The following is a 19,256-nucleotide window of genomic DNA, read 5'->3' as shown; positions in this document are numbered from 1 at the left end:
CAAGGGGCAGCTTGGGATCCCCCATGCCCCACACACCCACCCCCTGCCCAACACACTGCAGGGCTGGGGCAGCCATCAGTGTTTACAAATAGGTCCTGGTACAAACAAGGTTGAAAACCACTGCTCTAGGGGGCTGTCAGCTGGCATGTGAAAAGCAAGCTTTGGGTCAGGCACTGACCTGCCCAGAATTCAGAGTCCTCCAGCAGTGGCAGAGGTGCCCAGTACGTGGGGGCCTGAGGGCCCTGGACCCCCTTGGGAAGAGGGCCGTCCCTGAAATGCGCAAAGCTGTCCACATGTCCATCATGTCGGGCCCTCACCCCCAGCAAAAATAAACATGGGTGCCTAGGGGCAATGGAGATGGGTGGTTTGGGATGAACCAAAAAGGACTTTGCCCCATAATCCCAGCCCAAACTCAGTGCTGAATAACAAGCTACGTACTTAATATTGTTTTACATTTTTATGAGTAAATACACATTTTTTGATTAAATTCTAACTCTTTAGCATGTGTAGTTCATTACTAACAACCTTTAATGGTATAAAGATTAGTTTTGAAAAAGGAACCAGAAACTAGGAATAAGGAACCAACTTGAGCTGCATCTGCTGAAGTCACCTCAAACCACATGCATGAGCCAGGGTAGAGATCATCTTGGAATCAAGGGATTACCCTCTACTAGGAGGTGCCAGGCTTAAGTAGCAACAATGTTAGATTAGCCAGGGTCATTGTGGAGCAACCGGTTAATTTGAATCATTCCCAGGTCCCTAATGGGTGACATGGAGCATGGCTGCCTATAAAGTCTGGATTCAGTACAGCCCCAAGCAGTGGTCAGCTTTTAGCCCAGCCCAGCTTGCACACTGTCAGGCCACAGCAGCTGCTGACAGGCCGCACCCCTTCAGGAAGCAGGTGCATACCTGTCTTTGTCCTTCTGCAGTGGGTACCAGCAAGGGTTGGTTAGCTGCAGTCTGACAGCCCCCCTGGCAACAACATAGGATCTCTATACGCACACACCTAGGTTGTGGTTTGCTCCAGGTCACAATGCAAGTGGGAGAGAGCCAGGCACAGAACCCATCTCTCCCTTTATAGCGCTCTCCAGGGGCAGATCAAGAAGTGTAAAGGCACAGACCCCCACTCCTGACTTTTAGTCAATGCCAAGGGAGCAGCAGTCAGGAACTTTTTTAAGTCCCCAAAGGAAGTAAGTATTCCTACTGCAGCCTTGCCCTCCATGGCATACCCCATCTCCATCTCCCTTGCTCATTGTCCCTGTTGATCCAGGTTAGGGGGCTCCACAGCTGCTTTTGCCCCGTTCCAGTCAGGTTTAGCCAGGGACAGGAACAGCAGCAAGCAGGTTCCTCTTCCCCATCTGGTCCTCCCCAGTGTTTCCTGCTAGCTCCGGAACAGGCATGGGGGAAAGGAACATGCCCGCTGCTGTCCTAAGCCAATTCTGGCTCCCTGTGCAGTCTGGCTGGAGGGGACAGGACTTGCTCTGAAGCCTCCCCCTGGTCTGATTGGGAAAGTGGCAGCAGTAGGCAAGGGAATAAAGGGAAGGGGATGTGTGGCTGAGAACAGAATGAAGTAGGGGCAAGTGGGACAGACAGGGGGAGGAAGAGTTTCTTACCTGATTGGGGGACTTTAAAAAGGCCCTACTGGGAGGAAAGCTGGGAACAGGAGTACAGCATTAGTGGCTGCTCCCACTCTCCCCATTATTAAGTTCTGGATCTGCCAGTTGCTATCTTTTGCTGACTACGTGACCTCCAATCAGAGCTTGAGGTATCAACAATCCAAAGCAAAAGAGAGTAGTTTTTTACATCTATACAATGCCTTGCCTCAAAATAAATCCATCTTCTGACAATCCCATACATGCTCAAAGTTTTTTGCCCTCTCCTGCATTACATGCTGTCCACATTCCCCTTCTGGTTTCCGACAGCCCCAATGGCTTGTATAGTGCCAACCAGTCACTGTGCTCAGTGAACAATTACATTAAAGTGAAGATGTTCCACTATTTAATTCAGACAAACACTGAAATTCCATTCCTGATAAAGGAAGTGACAATGCCAGAGTTGTGTGTGTTCTCCAGTAATAGAAATGTATAGAAAAAGTCTATTTTGACATTTTTTTCTTTTACTGGGTTTTGCCCAGAATTTTCATGAATTTCTAGTACTCATTTGGATATAGAATATGAATTCTTAACAAAGTTCTATTTCTGTTAAATCTAACACAAAACCATTATTTCCAAGCGTAAAGAATCTTTCTTCACAAATAAAACCACATAAGACACATTTCATGTAAATTTGCTAATAGAGGACTGGTGAAGAAACCACAGGTGATGTGGTTTCTACAACTACTGAATGTATTCCTGGAAGTTACTTAAGAGCCTGTAGTCAATGCTACTGTTTAAAAACTGGGACATTTTGGAAAGAAGAAAAAAAAAAAAAAATCACCTAGATAAGCATTTGAAAGCATCCATCTAAAAAGGCAGATTCAGGTAGTAACTTTTTTGGCCTTCCTGGTAACAAAGTAGTGATAAACAAAAGTAAAAAATTATCCCCTCAGTACATGTGCTTATGCAAACACACACACACACACAGGGCATGTGCATGTAGGAGCAAGTGGCTATTATCAAGGAAACTCCACTCCCTCTCAATCCACAGAAACCCTTCATGTAACTGGAGCATGAGTGAAAGGGGCTTCCTGGGCCTTTCATCCCAGTCCCCTGCTATTGTAGGCAAGCACATCACATAATCTCTTCTGTAAAACAATCAAGCCCCACCTTAAAGCAAGTTGTTTGCTCCTACTAATGATAGGAAAAGTCTGTTCCAGGTCTTTACTTCAGGTCTAACAGTTAAAAACTGTCTTCTGGTTTTCACCCTAAATTAATTCTGACATTAATTGGGCTTTAACTTACATAGCTCTTTTCCTTCTTGATATTTACCCCTCTGATGAATTTAGAGAGAGCAATAATCTTTCCTTAGTCTTTCCAGTACCTATTCTACATGAAATTATTTTTTCTTCTACACCATATTCCAGGTTACATCTTAACCACTGCCTTATACACGGATAGTAATACTTCCCTATCTCTATTGGAAATCCTTTGTCAGCTGTATTACACTGGCAGCTCATACTAATCCTGTTATCAGTTGCATCCAGGTCTCTCCCCTCCTCATCAGTTGTCCTTACCAGTTGATAAGAAACCAGTATACATCAGACGTTATCATATTCTATTTAGTCCTAAAGTGCATGACTTTGTGCTTTGTACTACTAGTTTTCACCCCATTTCCATTATTCCTCAATGTCATCCTATATGATCTTCTGATTCTCCTGTATTGATGGTACCTCCGAAAATTTGCTTCATCGGTAAATTGTTAGGGGGGTTACATGAGCAGTGACTGGAAGAGAAAAGAGCCAGGGTGGTTAATGCTGATTCCAGCTAGTATGAAATCCTCAAAGTACTGTAGAGTGGAAGGCATAGCCACAGTAGAAACAACTAATGAAACACAGCATGAAAACCTTCAGTGCTACTGAAAGGAAGAATCTCTTGGGATCCATGTGAGGCACCTGCTTTGCATATCTGATTAGTATTCTCTATGGCTGGGAAATTTATTTTCTACAGATCTCTGACAACACTGGCATAGAAAGCCCTAGACCCATGACACATATGCACATCTTTTGCAAGGTCACTGACCACATGCAAAGAGGATGAGAGAAAAAACAAAACAAAAAAAAAAAAAACATGCACCACACTGAACCTCAGTGTGTCCTAAGTATACGCCACCCCCCGCCCTAGGGGAGATTCTGGTCTAACTGTATTAGCTAGAAACTGTTGTTGTCTACCAAGTAAGAAGCATCTTCTAGGTAATATGACTTACAGAAAATTGTATTCACAATATTGAATAATATGCAAGTTTTAAAAAGCAAGTAAATCCTCCCATTCCCTTCAAGAAAGCCAAATCTCCCAACAAGAAATTTACATGGGCATATAGATGGCAAATTCTGACAGGTGTTTTGAATCAGGCTGCAAAGATGAGATCTTAAAATTGTAGAAGTTGTCCACAATAGTCCAGCACACTCTGATTTCTTAGAGGCTAGAGAACTACCTTCACAGTAAAACATGACCATCTTCTTTTATGCAGACACCTTGTTTAGGCTATTACATCTTTTCTGTCATTTAGCACCATGTGTTTTTAAATAAATGTAATTGTGCCACAACAATATTGTAATTTCATTAGCTACTTCAGTATGGTTATGAAAACTTCCTGTTAACCAAGCAACATGGGTTGTCAACACAAACTTAGAGCTCAGAGTGCTGAAAAAAAGCACCTTTAATTTGGCATGTGCATGGTACTGAAAAAAGTTAAAATATAAGAACATTTAGTTAATTCACCAGTTGGCAAGGGGGGTGGGAGAGGAAAAGGATAGAAGAACAGAGTGACTGGAGATAGTTTTTAGAAGATACTTTTGTCAAAATAATATTTTATATAGGGGTTCCTGACCGAGTTTGCTGGTTTCATAGGTGATGATAACCAAAGGAAACAAAAGAAGGTGTTATTTTTGGAACACTTATGTCAGTTTTACAAAGAGAAGAAAGTACCTATGTGGGACATCTTTGATATTCTAGACATACAAGATTAAATGCACTCTTTTAGAGTCTTACGAGAGGCTCACATGAGGTACCAGTTGAGAGTTTTGCAGGCAAACATAATGTGACTTTGACTTAACTAGTAACCAGATTTTAATATAAACTAAGTGTTCAATAAGAGCTCTAAATTCTTGAATGCCATACCACATTCTCTAATCCTTCACTCGTGTTATATTTACACTACCTTTCCAAGGCAAATCACTTTCAGAGGTTTTATCCCTCAAAAAAATCAAGAAATGTCCCTGCAAGAACAAGATCATCCAGAGTCACTGATGGCACTATACTCTCGGATTACTCTCTACCTAATTATTTTATACGGGGATATGGGACACAAGTATGCTCTGCTGCAGTTAACTAAACAGAGGTAGGTATTAATAGAGAGCAAAATAATTGAACACTTACACAAGCAAAGACAGATTCCTGCAGAGCACCAAGGTTCCTAGAAGAATTTTTTAAATTAAAATTTTCCATATTCCAAGCCAAATTTGCCAAATCAAATTCCAAATCCATGAGTCAGTCCAGAACCATAAGTGGCCCTACTACCAGCAACCATCCTCCACCCCTATCTGGGGCTTCAGATGTTTCCAAGTCCTTTGGCGGGCATCCTACTTTTACAGGCCCAAGCGCGCAGGCTTGGGGTTCAGATGCTCCTGTGTTTTGCTTGCACTCAGCCATAAGGCTGCAGGAGCAAGCTAGGGAGGAGTCTCCCCTTTCCTTAAAGTAGGCATAAAGCCAAGACCTTCCCACTCCAGCAGCTAAGTGGGAGGTTTCCTATACATTACCTTGGCAGGTACTATCCCTGTATCAGGAGAGCGGTCTTCCCCAGGTGCAACTAAGGAGACCGCCCCAGCAGTCACAGTGTTTCCCTTGCCAGGCAAGCATAGGACTACGCTCGATCTGAGCCGACAAGAGGCCGAGAAGGAATAGATTGGCATGTTTCCAACCCAAGGTAAGAGACATGTCTGTAAAGATACATATAAACAAAGGTTAGGGTGATTATAACAAGTGAGGCAGTATTTTACCCCCCCCACTCCTTTGTTTTTTTGTTGTTGTTGTTTTTTTTTTTAAATCATCTCTATCCTGTCCTGCTCCCACTCCAGCCTCCCAGAGTATCACCCTGATTCCTTTCCTGCCACACCTGGTTGTTAAAGTAACAAGGGGAGGCTGCCTTGGAGACCTGGTATAAGCCTAGGCACTTTCTCCATCTCAGCATCATTCTCCAGCCCTACATGCCTTAAGACCTAAATTTGTGACCTCCAGCTGCCCCCATAGTCACACCCATGCCTCACAGGTGTCAGTCTAGACTGATGCATCAGCTTGTAGGGGCTTCAGCCCTCTTAGTTTTAGCCTGCTGGTCACTTTGCTGCAAACTGCCAGCCTAGGCCCGTTCCCTCTAGGCTTGGCTTCTGAATCTCAGCCTTATCTGACCCTTGGCCCATCTCACTCAGCTTGGGCCCTTGGCCCTTGTCTCTTTGCTCTAAGCTCCTGGCCCCCAATTCCCCCTTTTCAGGCTTTGACCCTTAGCCCTCTTGGCCTCAGGCCACCTCTACTACCGGTGTAATATGATCCTGGCTCATTTGGCCTTAAGGTGACCACCTTTTCCAAAGTGGAAGGCAGTACACATGCCTGCCTCCTCCCACCCCCCTCCCTACTGCCACTGCCACCACAGCTGGACCAGAGCCGAGCAGAGGCAAGCGGAGCAGGTGCTGGATTTGGGCTGCCAACTGCAGGCTCAGGGCTCCCCACCCTGCTGCCTTTCCCTCAGCAGCAGGGCCACAACTCCATGCCACCACTGTCCCCATTGCTGCCAGGTGGGCAAGGGGTACCTCACCAAGGTGGCACAGCCATTGTGGGCCCCCCGGGGGCAGGGCAGCAAGCCCCAAGCCCCCAGTGAGCAGCCCACATCCACCCCTGCCCCACTCCATCTGTCACTGTGGGGGCCTCAATCTGCACCCCCTCTGATCTCCCATGCCCCCTCTCCCCCACAGATATACCTGCAGGGAGAGGCTCTTCATGCTTCTCAGCTGTATTTTCTGGCCACGTGAATGTGTGGGGGCACACACATGCACATAGCACCCCCCAGTCATTCACCACCTGTCAGCCCTTTGCAGGCTGGCAGCCTTTTCAAAATCCCTGCAGATACTGTGAATCTAGAACAAATGCTGTCCCAGAATCATGCAGCCCAGGACCAAGACTTGAAGTCCTGCCCAGCTAGGGACAGGTGGTCACCCTACTTCGACTCCACTTGCCCATCATGAGCCCCAGCCCCTGGCAGGGCTCAAAAACAGCTTGTACTGCTGAGGCACCACTATGGCTTTAAGCCTCTGTGTGCCACCTACCTCAAGCACCCCACTCTGGCTCAGTTCTAGGTGTGTCCCTTAGGTGCCCCCCCCTGGCCTCATCTGCCCTTTGTAGCCACAACCTGGTCTACCAGCATAAAACCCTAACCCCCAAAATAAGCACTCTAGCTATAACTGTCAGCCAGGAGCTCCTCTGCAGCTCTCCTGTCCTAGAGCTCTTTCCTCAACAGCTCCCAAAGCCAGACTGACTGCTTTAACTCAGGCCCTGGGTTTATATGGCTGGGAGCCATGCCCCATTTTGATCAGGTGCCTCTTGGAGCTCTGCACAGGGCTTTCCCTGTCAATCAAGAGGAAGCCTGCCCTCCTGCAGCCAGGGCCAGCTGAGCCCACTGAGTTCTCCTAAAGGGGCCAGGGCCTCCTAGCTCCCTGCCACCATTTTTTTTCCTTCCCTTCCCTTACTCCCCAGGTAACAGGGTATGAATTCCCTGTTACAGTGACACTAATAGAAGTAAAGAACTCTGAAGATCACCTCTGAAGCAATCAAACCAGCAAGCTCCGGAAACATGTACTGTGTAGGTGAGAAGCCTGACATTTAACACGCACAGTGCATGAAAGGAAAAAAAACACAAAAATACAATCCCTCAGCTGAAATAAGAAAAGCCTCCAAACCAATACCACCCCTCCAATCTCTACCCCAATCCTGCAGCTCCTTGGTGGAGCAGAATCAGATATAACATTCATCAGATTGCACAGGTTATTCAGATCATAACTGGGCTCCCCAGCTTGAGATCCACTTGCTATGATGTGCATGATCACATAGGCCCAAAGCAGTCTGTAAAAGTGGCCACCACCCCTCACATCTCTGGATGGCATGATACCCAATGTGTTATTTCCTGTGGTAGAAGCTGGCACCTGACTTTGTTTAACACAAGGAACCTGGTGCACAGCAACAGTAACCACATGATCTTGATGAGGTGGAGATCTGAGCCTAACAGCAAGGGAAAACCCTAGACCAGAGGTTCCCAACCCCCAGGCCGTGGCCCGGTACCTGGCCGTGAAGGGTTGGCTGCCAGTCTGCAGGAGGGTTGGCTGCCAGAGCAGAAGCCCAGAAGTGGCTGAATATAAAAACGGGTTGGCTGCTTGTCCGCAGTATGCCATTCACCATTGGTCCGCAATTTGCCGGTCCGCAGCATAAAAAGTTTGGGAACCCCTGCTCTAAACGATAGGAGACCTCCATCTGCTGCATCCCTTTTCCATGTTTACAGCTGTAGAGATCCTGACATCATCTCCTGCCTGAGCCACCATTTAGGACTTGGGGTTGGATCACGGTTTGCCTGGAACCTCGCCGCAGGCCTGTTCTCCATTGATGACCTAGCCAGGAGTATGACTCTGGGCAACATAGCTCAGAGGGTCATTGGGACACACGAGCCTCCCCACCACTGCAAGATCTCAGTCCTTGGAGAGGGGTGATGCCGAGCAGCCAGACAGCGAAGAAGTAGAGGTGGCTGGCAAAATAATACCAAGATTTGTGAGTGTTTTTCTACATACCTATAGCTACAGGCACACATATATCAATACCTATCCATGCAAAGATCTATTTATCTGTCTAGCTATATGTCAATAGCTGTACTTTTACAGGCGAAGACACCTATCCATCCGAAGCTTCTGTGGGTGAGCTCCATTTACAGGCATAGAGACCTGTCTCTCTATCCATCTCTCTACATTAGCCACAAGCTTTCCCAGGCTACTGCTCCCTTCATCCATTGCTGGAAATACCATGACCACTACGGTGGTTTTCCTACTGGCAGGGGGAAACCACTTTATTGGCAGGGGGTAATACCCAACCGAGGTAATGCATAGTTAGCCTCCCACATTCACTTCCAGTGGGAAGAATTTGGCTATACACTGACTTTATAGAAGGGGGAGACTCCTCCCTAGCTTGCTCCTGAGGCCGTACAGCTGAAGGCAAGCCAAACTCAGGGGCACCTGAACCCCATGCTTCAGGGCTTAGGCCTGCACCTAGGATGCCTGCCGAATGATTTGGAAGCATCTGAAGCCCCAGGTGCGAGTGAAGGATGCTTGCTGGTAGTAGGACCACATATGGTTCTTGAATGACTCATGGATTTGAAATTGATTTGGCTGATTTCACTTGAAACACAAAAAATTTTCTTTAAAAAAAAAAAAGTCAAGTGCACATACTTATTTGGCAGGAAAAATACCCACAATGGTGACAGGGGAAATACCCTGACCGAGGTAATGCAATTAAAATGGCATTGTGGAGGGTTGTACCTTTGTCTGCTTGCGGACAGGACTCCCTGCGAGAGCCTCAGTTAGCTTCTGACTGCCCAGCTTCCAGTGGTAGGATCTCGGCTAGGCGACAACTATGGAAATGGAGGACTCCTCCTTAGCTTGCTCCTGAGGCCGTACAGCTGAGGGCAAGCCAAACTCAGGGGCATCTGAACCCCATGCTTCAGGGCTTAGGCCTGCACCTAGGATGCCCGCCAGAGGATTTGGAAGCATTTGAAGCCCCCAGGCAGGGGTGGAGGCTAACAGGGCCTTGCTGGTAGTAGGGCCACATATGGTTCTTGAATGACTCACAGATTTGGAATTGATTTAGCTTGGAACATGAAAAACTTTTTTTTATATATATATATATATATATATATATATATATATATATATATATATATATATATATATATGGAAAAAGTCAAGCGCACATTGCTAAAGAATTTTTTTTTTTTTTTTGCAAAAATCTTGGTCTAATAAAAGATGTCATCTCTGCTGAGTCCCGATTGCCATTGCTAAAGGTGGCACACACAGCTGTGCCTCCCTGCTGGCAGGTATTTTTTTTAACAGCTGTCTCAAAAAAAAAAAAAAAAGGTGGTTTCCACTCAAATGGAAATATTTGAAGAGGGGCGGGGGTGGGTGGAAGCTGCGGGGGCTGAGCACCAGGCTGACAGCTCCTCTCCATTGCACGCAGCTGCTGCAGGCTCTGTGCAGACTCAGGCCGGGGTCCTGCAGGGGACTGTGGGCGCCCCTTGCAGCCTTGGGGCCGGGGCTGTAGTCCCGCCCCGCTGCAGGCCGCACCAAGCAGGGCCCAGCGCAGAACCCCCCCACCCAGGACCAGAGCCTCTTGGGCACAACGTCACGCCCAAGCCCCGCCCCGCCCCCTGGTTCCGCAAGGGGCGCGGCTAGCGGCGCCGGGCGCTTGCCACTGCCGAACCTTCAGGGGAGGGGAGGGGCCGCGGGCTGGGGCGATGTGTCCATTCAGGTGCGGTTCTATGCGGAGGTCTAAGTTACTGTGACGTGGCCCGGCCTGGGCGAGGAGAAGCCAATAGGCAGGATGGGGGCAGGCAGCGCGACACGCGCATGCGTCGGGTCAGAGGTGGGGCTGGAGATGGTGGCCGAGCCAGGCCAGATCTAACCACACCTGCTCGGTGCCCGGAGTCCGCGGCAGGAGCAGTGCAGCGGCTGTGCAGCGGTGAGAGCGGCTGGGGGAGGGGGGTTCTACGTCACTGTCCCTCGGCCCCTGCAGTGTCGGTTGGCGGAGCACGTGGGAGGCGGTGGCTCGGCGGGCGGGGCGCGGGGGCAGGTAGGGATCTGTCTGTCTGGCCGCCTGTGTCTGCGTCTCCGTAGGTACTGCGGTGTCGGTCTAGCGGTAGCCACGGATCTGTAGGGACAGGTGGGTACTGTATGTCTGCCTGCCTGTACCTGGTGTGTAAGAGTCCGTCCATCAAGATCCATGCATCCATAGGACTAGGTGGGTCTGTCTGTCCCTCTGCCTCTCTGTCAAGACCTATGTGTCTGTAGGTCTAGGTACATCTGTCCGTCCATCTGCTTCTCAAGCTCCATGGATCCGTAGTTATAAGTGCATCTGTCTGTGTATCGAGATCCACATATCCTTAGGTATAGGTACGTCTGTCTGTCCATCTGTTTGTCTATCGAGAGCTGTCTGTCCACATGTATGTTGTTCCAGGATCTATGTAGCTGTAGATATAGGTGCATCTATCTGTCGAGATCTGTTTATCCATAGGCATAGGTACATCTGTCTGTCTGTCCATCTGCTTTTCAAAATCTGAGTATCCATAGGTATATATATGTCTATGGCTGTCTTTATGTCTATCAAGATCCACATATCCAGAGGTATAGGTATATCTGTCTGTTTGTCTATCAAGATCAATATATCTGTAGGTATGGATATCTGTGTCTGTCCACCTGTCTGTTTTTCCAAGATCTACGTAGCTGTAGATATAGGTGCATCTGTCTGTCAAGACCTACATATCTGTAGGTATAGGTATGCCTGTCTGTCTGTTGAGATCTGTGTATCCATAGGCATAGGTACATCTGTCTGTCCGTCCATCTGTTTTTCAAGATCTGCATATCTATAAGTATAGATATGACTGTCTTTCTGTCTGTCAAGATCCATGTATCTGTAGGTATAGGTACATCTGTCCATTTGTCTATCAAGATCCACATATCCATAGGTATAGATATGTCTACATGTCCGTAGGTATAGATATGTCCATCTGTCCATCTGTTTTTCAAGACCTTCAGATCCATAGGTATAGGTACATCTGTCTGTTTGGCAAGATCTGCGTATCTGTAGGTATAGCTATGTCTGCCTGTCTGTGTCTGTCAATATAGGTACTGATGGATAAATATTTGCATCGCAAGCTTGTGAGCTAGAGCTGACTTCAGCTGCTGTGAAAGGAGGTACAGGGAGCAGCGGGTAAGGGCAGAAAGAGACTATATGAATACGAAGGCAGAAGGGAAAGGGGGAGAGAGACGGGAGTGGGGCAGTCATAGGGAAGCTATACTGGTCCTAACCGGTATAAAGTTCATGCAACTTTGACACATAGATAAGCCCTAGGTCATCTGTTCAGTCTCAGATCGAAATGTGCCATGCAGAAGTTCCCATCAAAGCCGCAAAATGTCCTGCCTCTCTAATACACAACTTGCTTAGTCTAAATGCACCTTGCTAGTGGATCTACTACCGTACACAGTATACCGAGCACTATGAGAGTGGCATCATTTCTTACTTACCCAGAGAAGCTGTCCTAAGGAACGTTGTTTTTTTTGTTGGGGGGGAGGGGGTTGGTTTTAACTTTTCAGTGAACAAGCGTAGTGTTTAAAGTTTCCTAATGAGATTTTTTCTTGAAACACTTGCCTTATGCAAGTGTTTTTCTTGAAACATTTGCATAACCTGTGAATATTTTCACAGGTTATGCAAACTCTGTGTACTGCCTTGGCAGTGGCCCATAGGTTTATCAAGGATACTGGTGGTTCCTTTTTTAGAACATGCTACGTGACCTGCAGCCATAGCCAAAAGTAACATCAACCCTTTTGTCCAACAAATGCTAATGAGAAGCAGGGGACTGTTTCATTTTTGGGGGAGGAGGGTAGGGAAGGGAGAGTGTGTATTACTTTGTACAGGTTTAGGTTGTAGCCATGTTGGTCTAAGGACTTTTCATTCCATCCAGGAAGAGCACACACCAACTGCTGAAACTTCCTTAGCCTGTTGAAGGGTTTTTGAACCCAAAAGCTTGCTTAATAACTATTCTCCAACTATTTGGGTTGGTCTAATAAAAGATATCAAATTCACCCAAGGAACCTTTTCTGCCTATTGCTTTGTACTGCTGTTCTAGGCTTACCTGCTTTGGTAGGTTGTTCCATGCTGCTGTTCACTCTTCTAGCTTTTTCATAATTTGTGTTAATGCTGACTAGCACTTGCTTTGCTCTTGGCTATATTAAATTCCATGATTCTTATTATCTCTATTACAATATTTATCACAAGGGTGATAAACCTACCTTGTGCCTGGGCCTGAATCCTGCCTATGGGTTTCCTCGTGAGCTGGATCTGGACCAGGGTGATAGAAGTGGGACAAGTGGCCATGGGCCAGGGTGTGGTGGTGGTGCACAAGTGGCTGCAGGCCAGGTGGCTTCAGGGCTACTGAGGGCTGTTGCACAGCCCTGTCTCACCGCTGCCACCAATGGTCATGTCCCCTCTTGGCCCTAGGGCCCCAGATTCTGCAGTAGGATGTTAACACTACTTGTCTTGCATTCAAATTCCTTGGCTACCAGTAATTTGGTGGGGTAGGCAGAACTGCTCTTCAAACTCGCTTTCATGCCCATGAAAGTAACTACAATAAAAGTGCATTGAGTGATGAGTTTTTAGTCTCTTGCATATTAGTAGGTGAACTTATTGTTTGGGGTACTTTAATTAATGCCATTTTCATGTTATATGACTGAATAATGCAATTTACAGGAATCATCATCTTACAATTCTTGTAATGTGGATAATCAATCAAATAACTATTTCGTTCTTGAAATAATAGGCTCTTATTGTGACTATCTTTACAGAGATCCACAGGAGAGTTGACATGTTTAGATTACATCTGTGCATGGACTCTAAACAATGCTATAGTGACGTACTCATTAATAGGATTCTTTAAAGCAGTTAAACAGAATTTGAACAGTCATCTCAGCTTTATCTTTAGTTTCAAGAATCTGACTTCTGTCAATGTCCATCTTAAATTGAGCATTTCTGCTGTTTTGTTTTTAGAACTGTTAGTACCTGCAGTGTACTTACAGTAAGTGATCTCCCCATTCAGCCTTGAGGAAGGAGGTCTAGTTTGGACTAAGAACCACAGATTAAGGTTAAAGAAATAAAGCTTCTTTACCTATAAAATTTTGGGTGACGATACAGTGGCCATTTGATTAGAAAACATTTGTTAATTTGCAAGTCGTTCTAAGTTTGGACTTCGGAGGGCGTAGTGGCTACGTATTCTTATTTGGAATAAGATACGACTTGAAAAAAATTCTTGATAGTTGCATTTGTGTTTTCAGCTGGAGAAAATATATAAATAGATGTTATCATAGAAGGTGGTTATTTGTGTGTGTGTGTGTAAAGGGTATGCTGTTCTGTTAACAAGCATCTTTAAACACACTTCATATGCAATTTATTGAAAATGTATTCCATGTTACTGAGATTGTCTTTTTTTCTCTTTTTGCTAGGCAATCACGATGGCCTCAAGAATTTTTAGAACATATTTACTGTACTGCCTAGTGTCTGTATTCCTCTTTATCTCTGCCTTAGCTGACAATCATGTAGAAGACCATCATCAAGGAAATATTCGCCTTGATAAGAACCTAGTACAAGACAAAGAGTATGTATTCTGCAAATGTAAACTTGTATCACATAATAACTGAGAAATCTCAAGTTAAAATGTGTACAGGTAGACTCAAGAGGCCATTTGCAAAAGACCGCCTGCTAACAGGTGACAGCTCTGGGGGGATCAAAGATAGGACTTCAAGACACATTTCCTGCAAAACTTTAGTATGGGTCCTGGGTCCAAAAAAGTCATTTCTGGAGTCACTTAGCTGGAACACTTTTAACCTCCATCGTCCCCCAAAATGATTTTGCTGTCAGACACAATTATATTCTGAACACTTATAAAAGAAGTCTCCTCCCCTCTCTTTCTTCCTCCCCTCTTTATGCAAGATAAAAGGGCTGGAGTAGTATAAAGGGGCCCCATACACCATGTCCACACAAGTATGGACGTTTGGGTCCCTGGAAACATCTAGCAGTGGGACACCTCATGCTGCCACTAGTTGTCCCCAGGGAATGCCTGTGCCAAGTGCCCTCTGGCATGTAGCAAGTTACCCTGGGTGATATAGGGGTATCTGGGGCCAGCACTGGGCTGCAGCAGCGGTAATCCTGCTGCTCAAAGTCTGGCCAGCAGCTGGAGCATGACTGGCTGGCCAAGCTCTGGTTTTGAGTGGTGCAGACTGCCCCTGTGTATGCTGTTCTGTTTGTTTTTGCACAGTTTTCTTTGACCCCTGGATATCCAGGGGCAACCCCCCTCCCCCGCATGGAGAACTGGTGAATATTCGGTATGTAGCGATGCAGACATGTCTGCAGCATCACATACCACATGGCCACGCTTGTCTGGATATGGCTATAATGTCTATATTCAGCTAAGGGGGGATTCCCTCAGCACATGTGCTGTAAAAACAGCTGAAAGGAGATTCTGGGCAGTAGTTTGGTTGCTTATGAAGAGGCTGAATTGGAAACTTGCCTTTGTTATAATAGGGGCCCTGGAATGTACAGGACTGGGAGGATCCAAGGATGACTTAAAGCTATCATAGACCCTTCCACTGGATTAAAATTCTGTATCAGACCTCTAAAAGACACAGCATGGAATCTCACCCTGTGTTTGACTTGCTCCCTGATCAAATAACATAGTGAATATAAACAGGCCATTAAATATTAACTGCTTAACTTATTTCTTTTCAGTCATATTATGGAACACTTAGAAGGTGTAATTGACAAACCAGAGTCCGAGATGTCCCCACAAGAGCTACAGCTCCATTACTTCAAAATGCATGATTACGATGGCAATAATTTGCTTGATGGATTAGAACTTGCTACTGCTATATCTCATGTACATAAACAGGTGAGCAGTATTTACAATAGCACGTTGTTTGGAAACATTGACTTCCCCAAAGTAGCATCAGACAGAATGTGCATCTAGCATGTACTTAGATGAATCAGTTTTTGTTTTGATTTATAAAAATATGAATTCAGTCAAACTATATCCATTGCTTTGCAAGCAGGGCCCCAGAAATGCCCTATCCTTGTTTCAGGGGTGTAGGTTGTAGCCGTGTTGGTCTAAGGACATAGGCAGACAAGGTTCCTTGGGCGAATTTGATATCTTTTATTAGACCAACCCAAATAGTTGGAGAATAGTTGCTTAATAACTGTTAAGTTAAGCCCAAGGAACCTTGTCTGCCTATCCTTGTTTAAACTTCTGTATGGCTTGCTAGGCTATATGTGACCTTGGAGGCTATGTATGATGGCTCTGCAGAAAAGAAGAGCATTGTGTGTAGGCATGGAAAGGAGAACTACTGGTTCTGTGGCTGGAATGTTGCGGTGCTGCTGTGGAAAAGGAAACTTAATAAATAGCTCCTGATTCAATACTGCTCCAAATTCGATCACTACTTCTTTCAACTTCAGACTGCCATTTCTATGGCCATGCAAGCTGGAAGAAAATTGCAGGTATAAGGGCTTTAATCTCAGCACTTCTAGTGCTGAGTTTTAAAGGGACAGGTGTAGGGCTGTCTTATTTATAATTTTACCCTGGGTTGGAGAGGAAGTTGTATTCTCTCTTTTTTTTTTTTTAACCCAAAATTGGAAGTGAGAAACCTCAGGAAGACAATATTAAGGTGTTTAATTTGAGAAGGATTATTAAATGTAATTCGGAGTAACAAAGACTTCTTGTGTTCAGCTATAGCAAAAGCTCCTCTGAAAGCAGGAAACAATATCCTGCTCTTTGTAAATAAACTGCTTTGTTTTGTTTCTCTAAGTGTTATGTTAAGCATATTATTGTGACTATAACAGTAATAACATACTGTAATCAGCCTGTAACTAGTTTGGAACTGTTTCTCACTCTTGGAAATATACTTCATACAGTACGTAGATAAAGTTCCAGCTTAACTGTGTGTCACCTTGACTAGCTCCTCTTTCTGTACTATGTGCTGATTTAATTTGTATGTCCTTTAACCAAGAATATAAACTATACCTCAGGGGATTGGACTTTTTTGAGGGGGGAGAAGGGATACAGAAGTCAGATATCTGGGCTCTGATCCTCTAGCTTTGCCTCCTGTATAAGTGACTACTTAAATGTAGGACAATGAATAATCAGGTAAGGACTCAAATGCCTTTAATAAATCTCAGGCCCTTGGGTAAAACCCTTCTTCCTAAGTTAAATAGGACTCATTTTGGAGAATGGTAGAAGTATTAGTATGTGCTTTGTTAAAGCACCTCAGCCAGGTGTAAGGCTCCTTAGATGTAGTTAGGGAACAGAATTAGTCCCTACACTATTAGACTTGACATTTTGTGTTTTTCTTATCTCCACTTCTTATTTCTGTTCAGATTGCATGATTAAAAGCGTGGATTTTTCCATATAGCTATCAACATCTCCTTTGCTTAGTAACATTGAACATTTTCATGTTGACAATTCCTTTATCTCAAGTAAAATGTGTGTATAGCCCATTTTTTAGTAAGTATAAACATGTTAGTGATAAGCTTTCCTTATTGGTATGGTTGTCTGTGGGGAAAGGAGAAGAAAAAGATAAAGGTGTTCAGGGAATTGAAGGAACAAGGACTTTGTTTTGCTTTGGCTTAGATTGTAGCATGTTTTTTTCCAATGTCCTATCAAATTGAGAAACACTATTTTAATTCTTTCTTTTTTCCTTCTAGGAAAATGGTGAACATACTCAAGCAATGAAAGAAGAGGAGCTAATTAGTCTAATAGATGATGTCTTAAGAGATGATGATAAAAATAATGATGGATATATTGATTATGCTGAGTTCGCAAAATCACTGGAATAAGTGTTTTGAATTTCTTCTAAATGTGACCCAGTATAATGTGATTCATTACCATCTCTGATGAAATACTGACTGTACAAACCACCCTCCATGCTGCAGTGTTGTGGTAGGAAGATGTATATCTGTTCCATCTTAGTTTGTTTGTTTGTTCATTTTGTTTGTTTGTTAAGAAGACTGCATAACTCAGAGTACCACACTTGCCTAGAAGTAGACACTTAATTCTTGAAGCATAAAATGTTAAAAATGATTGTGTGTACTTTAGTTTCAGTTGACAAACTTTTACATACTAAGCAGTTTAAGGCTATTGAGAGATTAGACTATTTTTCTCTAGCATTTAAGAGTTCTGTTTTCATTTATAGAATTCCTAGAAAGCAGGAAAATGTGACCATAAGAGTACAGTGGTGCATCTGAAGAAAAATCCTTCCTAACTCCACATTAAGATGATAGAACTTTCAAAAGAGAACTTGCATAGCAGTACAGACGTTTGAAACGTAGCAGGTGTCACACAAAACCAAATTGTTCAGTTCAGTTTAGGCTTGAGCTTTACATGATACCCTATGGACTTCAATACTATCTTTGCAGAAATAAAATATTTTTAAAAGTATGTATTTTCTGGCTTACCCATATGTTTATATACATCTTTTTTCAATTTCTTCCCATGTCGTAGATCTAGGGTATAGCTACCTGAACAAGTGACTGTGAGCTAAGTTAGGATGTGAACTTGCAGAACTTCATGCTGACAGTATCTGTGTATATGCATGTTTACCCAACTTGCATCAAGGGGAAAGCTATCTTTTGTTTACCATGAAGTGGCAAAGGTCTGTAAGTTCACAACTCAGTTTGCCACGTACTAACACGTTCCTGTAGCTGCACTCTTCCTTTTTTTATAATGTAGTACTTTACTGGGTTTTTTCTGTACCACAACCGGTCTTTTTAAGAAAAAAGGAAGTATTTTTATTACGTTTATATGTTTTATTAATGCTGCATAGCATTTACTATAGTAGTTTCTGAAATCTCATTTTGAAGTTCACAATATCAGAGAACTCATATGATGGCTCTGTTCAATTGGGTTCCTACAGTATTACCCAGCATAATAGTATAATAGAAATAAAACAAAAAACGCTGCCTTGTTAAAGTTTTTATTGCTATACCTTAACACTCAAACTTAGAGTATTATTTTTTTAGAAGAATACCAAGTATTTCATTGCTAACACTTTGAAGAGTTTTACGATACTTGAACTGTCTGCCAACTAAAATAGTCTTGAGGATATTTTCTATGTTTTGGCTCAATACTTTAACTTGGGCAGATTTAAATACGAGAGAGAAGCGATGAGTTGCTGCTTTGACATACCGTTAAGTATAGTTTAAAACTTAAATTGCATCAGACCATCAAGTTTGTGAGTAAAAAAATGTAAATGCTAGCACATTTCTGTAAAGTGTACAAAAATCTATTTTCTGTATAAAAATATTCTTATAAGCAAAAAATTCATTTGTAAAAAATGTTTCCTATGTTTAAATGTTTGTGCAAAGAAAGCTGTGTCGAATCTTCTTGTAATAGCTACTTATTTTGACAAATTTGTATAATGGGTTATGCAAGCAATAAAAAAACAAAAACCAAAAAACTGAAGCAGTTGCCACTTGAAGCATGATGCAGTTACTGTAGAAAGTAACATTATATTCTGTCCTGAACACATCAAAGCATGGCTGTTTTGCAATAATTTAACAGCATAAACCATAAAACAAAGTAACAGTTTAAAGAAAATTCTTTACATTTAAACTTCAAGTAAACATTTAAGTAGTTCTACAAATACTACTTAGTAGTCACAACTCATCAGTAATAAGTCAGATGAAAGCTATGGCTATGTATAGATAAAGCAACTAATAGTACTTATTGGGTTCTTGTAGAGCTTTGAGCAGTTTTCTCAGAAAGAG

The 19,256-nt window shown here is 43.9% G+C and overlaps 1 protein-coding gene and 1 long non-coding RNA gene across 4 annotated transcripts; one reads left to right on the top strand and one right to left on the bottom strand.

Annotated features, from left to right (window-relative positions):
* Positions 1-1,975: 1,975 nt before the first annotated feature.
* LOC132245821 (uncharacterized) lies at positions 1,976-9,645 on the bottom strand. The gene is made up of 2 exons (XR_009457565.1): positions 9,221-9,645; positions 1,976-8,436 (listed from the first exon to the last, which is right to left on the bottom strand). It is a non-coding gene; the product is annotated as an uncharacterized LOC132245821 (long non-coding RNA).
* Positions 9,646-10,201: 556 nt separating this feature from the next.
* Positions 10,202-18,951, top strand: MCFD2 (multiple coagulation factor deficiency 2, ER cargo receptor complex subunit). 3 transcript variants are annotated; one of them, XM_006268493.4, is made up of 4 exons: positions 10,202-10,415; positions 13,949-14,100; positions 15,231-15,390; positions 17,196-18,951. In XM_006268493.4, exons 2-4 carry the CDS (start codon positions 13,958-13,960, stop codon positions 17,325-17,327), a joined length of 435 nt encoding a protein of 144 aa, XP_006268555.1. In that variant the 5' UTR covers positions 10,202-10,415; positions 13,949-13,957; the 3' UTR covers positions 17,328-18,951. The 3 variants fall into 3 exon arrangements, with proteins under 3 accessions (XP_006268555.1, XP_006268556.1, XP_014466451.1); XM_006268494.4 differs by lacking the exon at positions 10,202-10,415 and adding an exon at positions 10,524-10,616; XM_014610965.3 differs by lacking the exon at positions 10,202-10,415 and adding an exon at positions 10,620-10,694.
* The last annotated feature ends 305 nt before the right edge of the window (positions 18,952-19,256 follow it).

Source organism: Alligator mississippiensis, chromosome 1, assembly GCF_030867095.1.
Source record: "Alligator mississippiensis isolate rAllMis1 chromosome 1, rAllMis1, whole genome shotgun sequence".
Taxonomy (NCBI): domain Eukaryota; kingdom Metazoa; phylum Chordata; order Crocodylia; family Alligatoridae; genus Alligator; species Alligator mississippiensis.
Note: the sequence above shows the minus strand (reverse complement) of the source record. Positions and strands in the feature narration are given on the sequence as shown.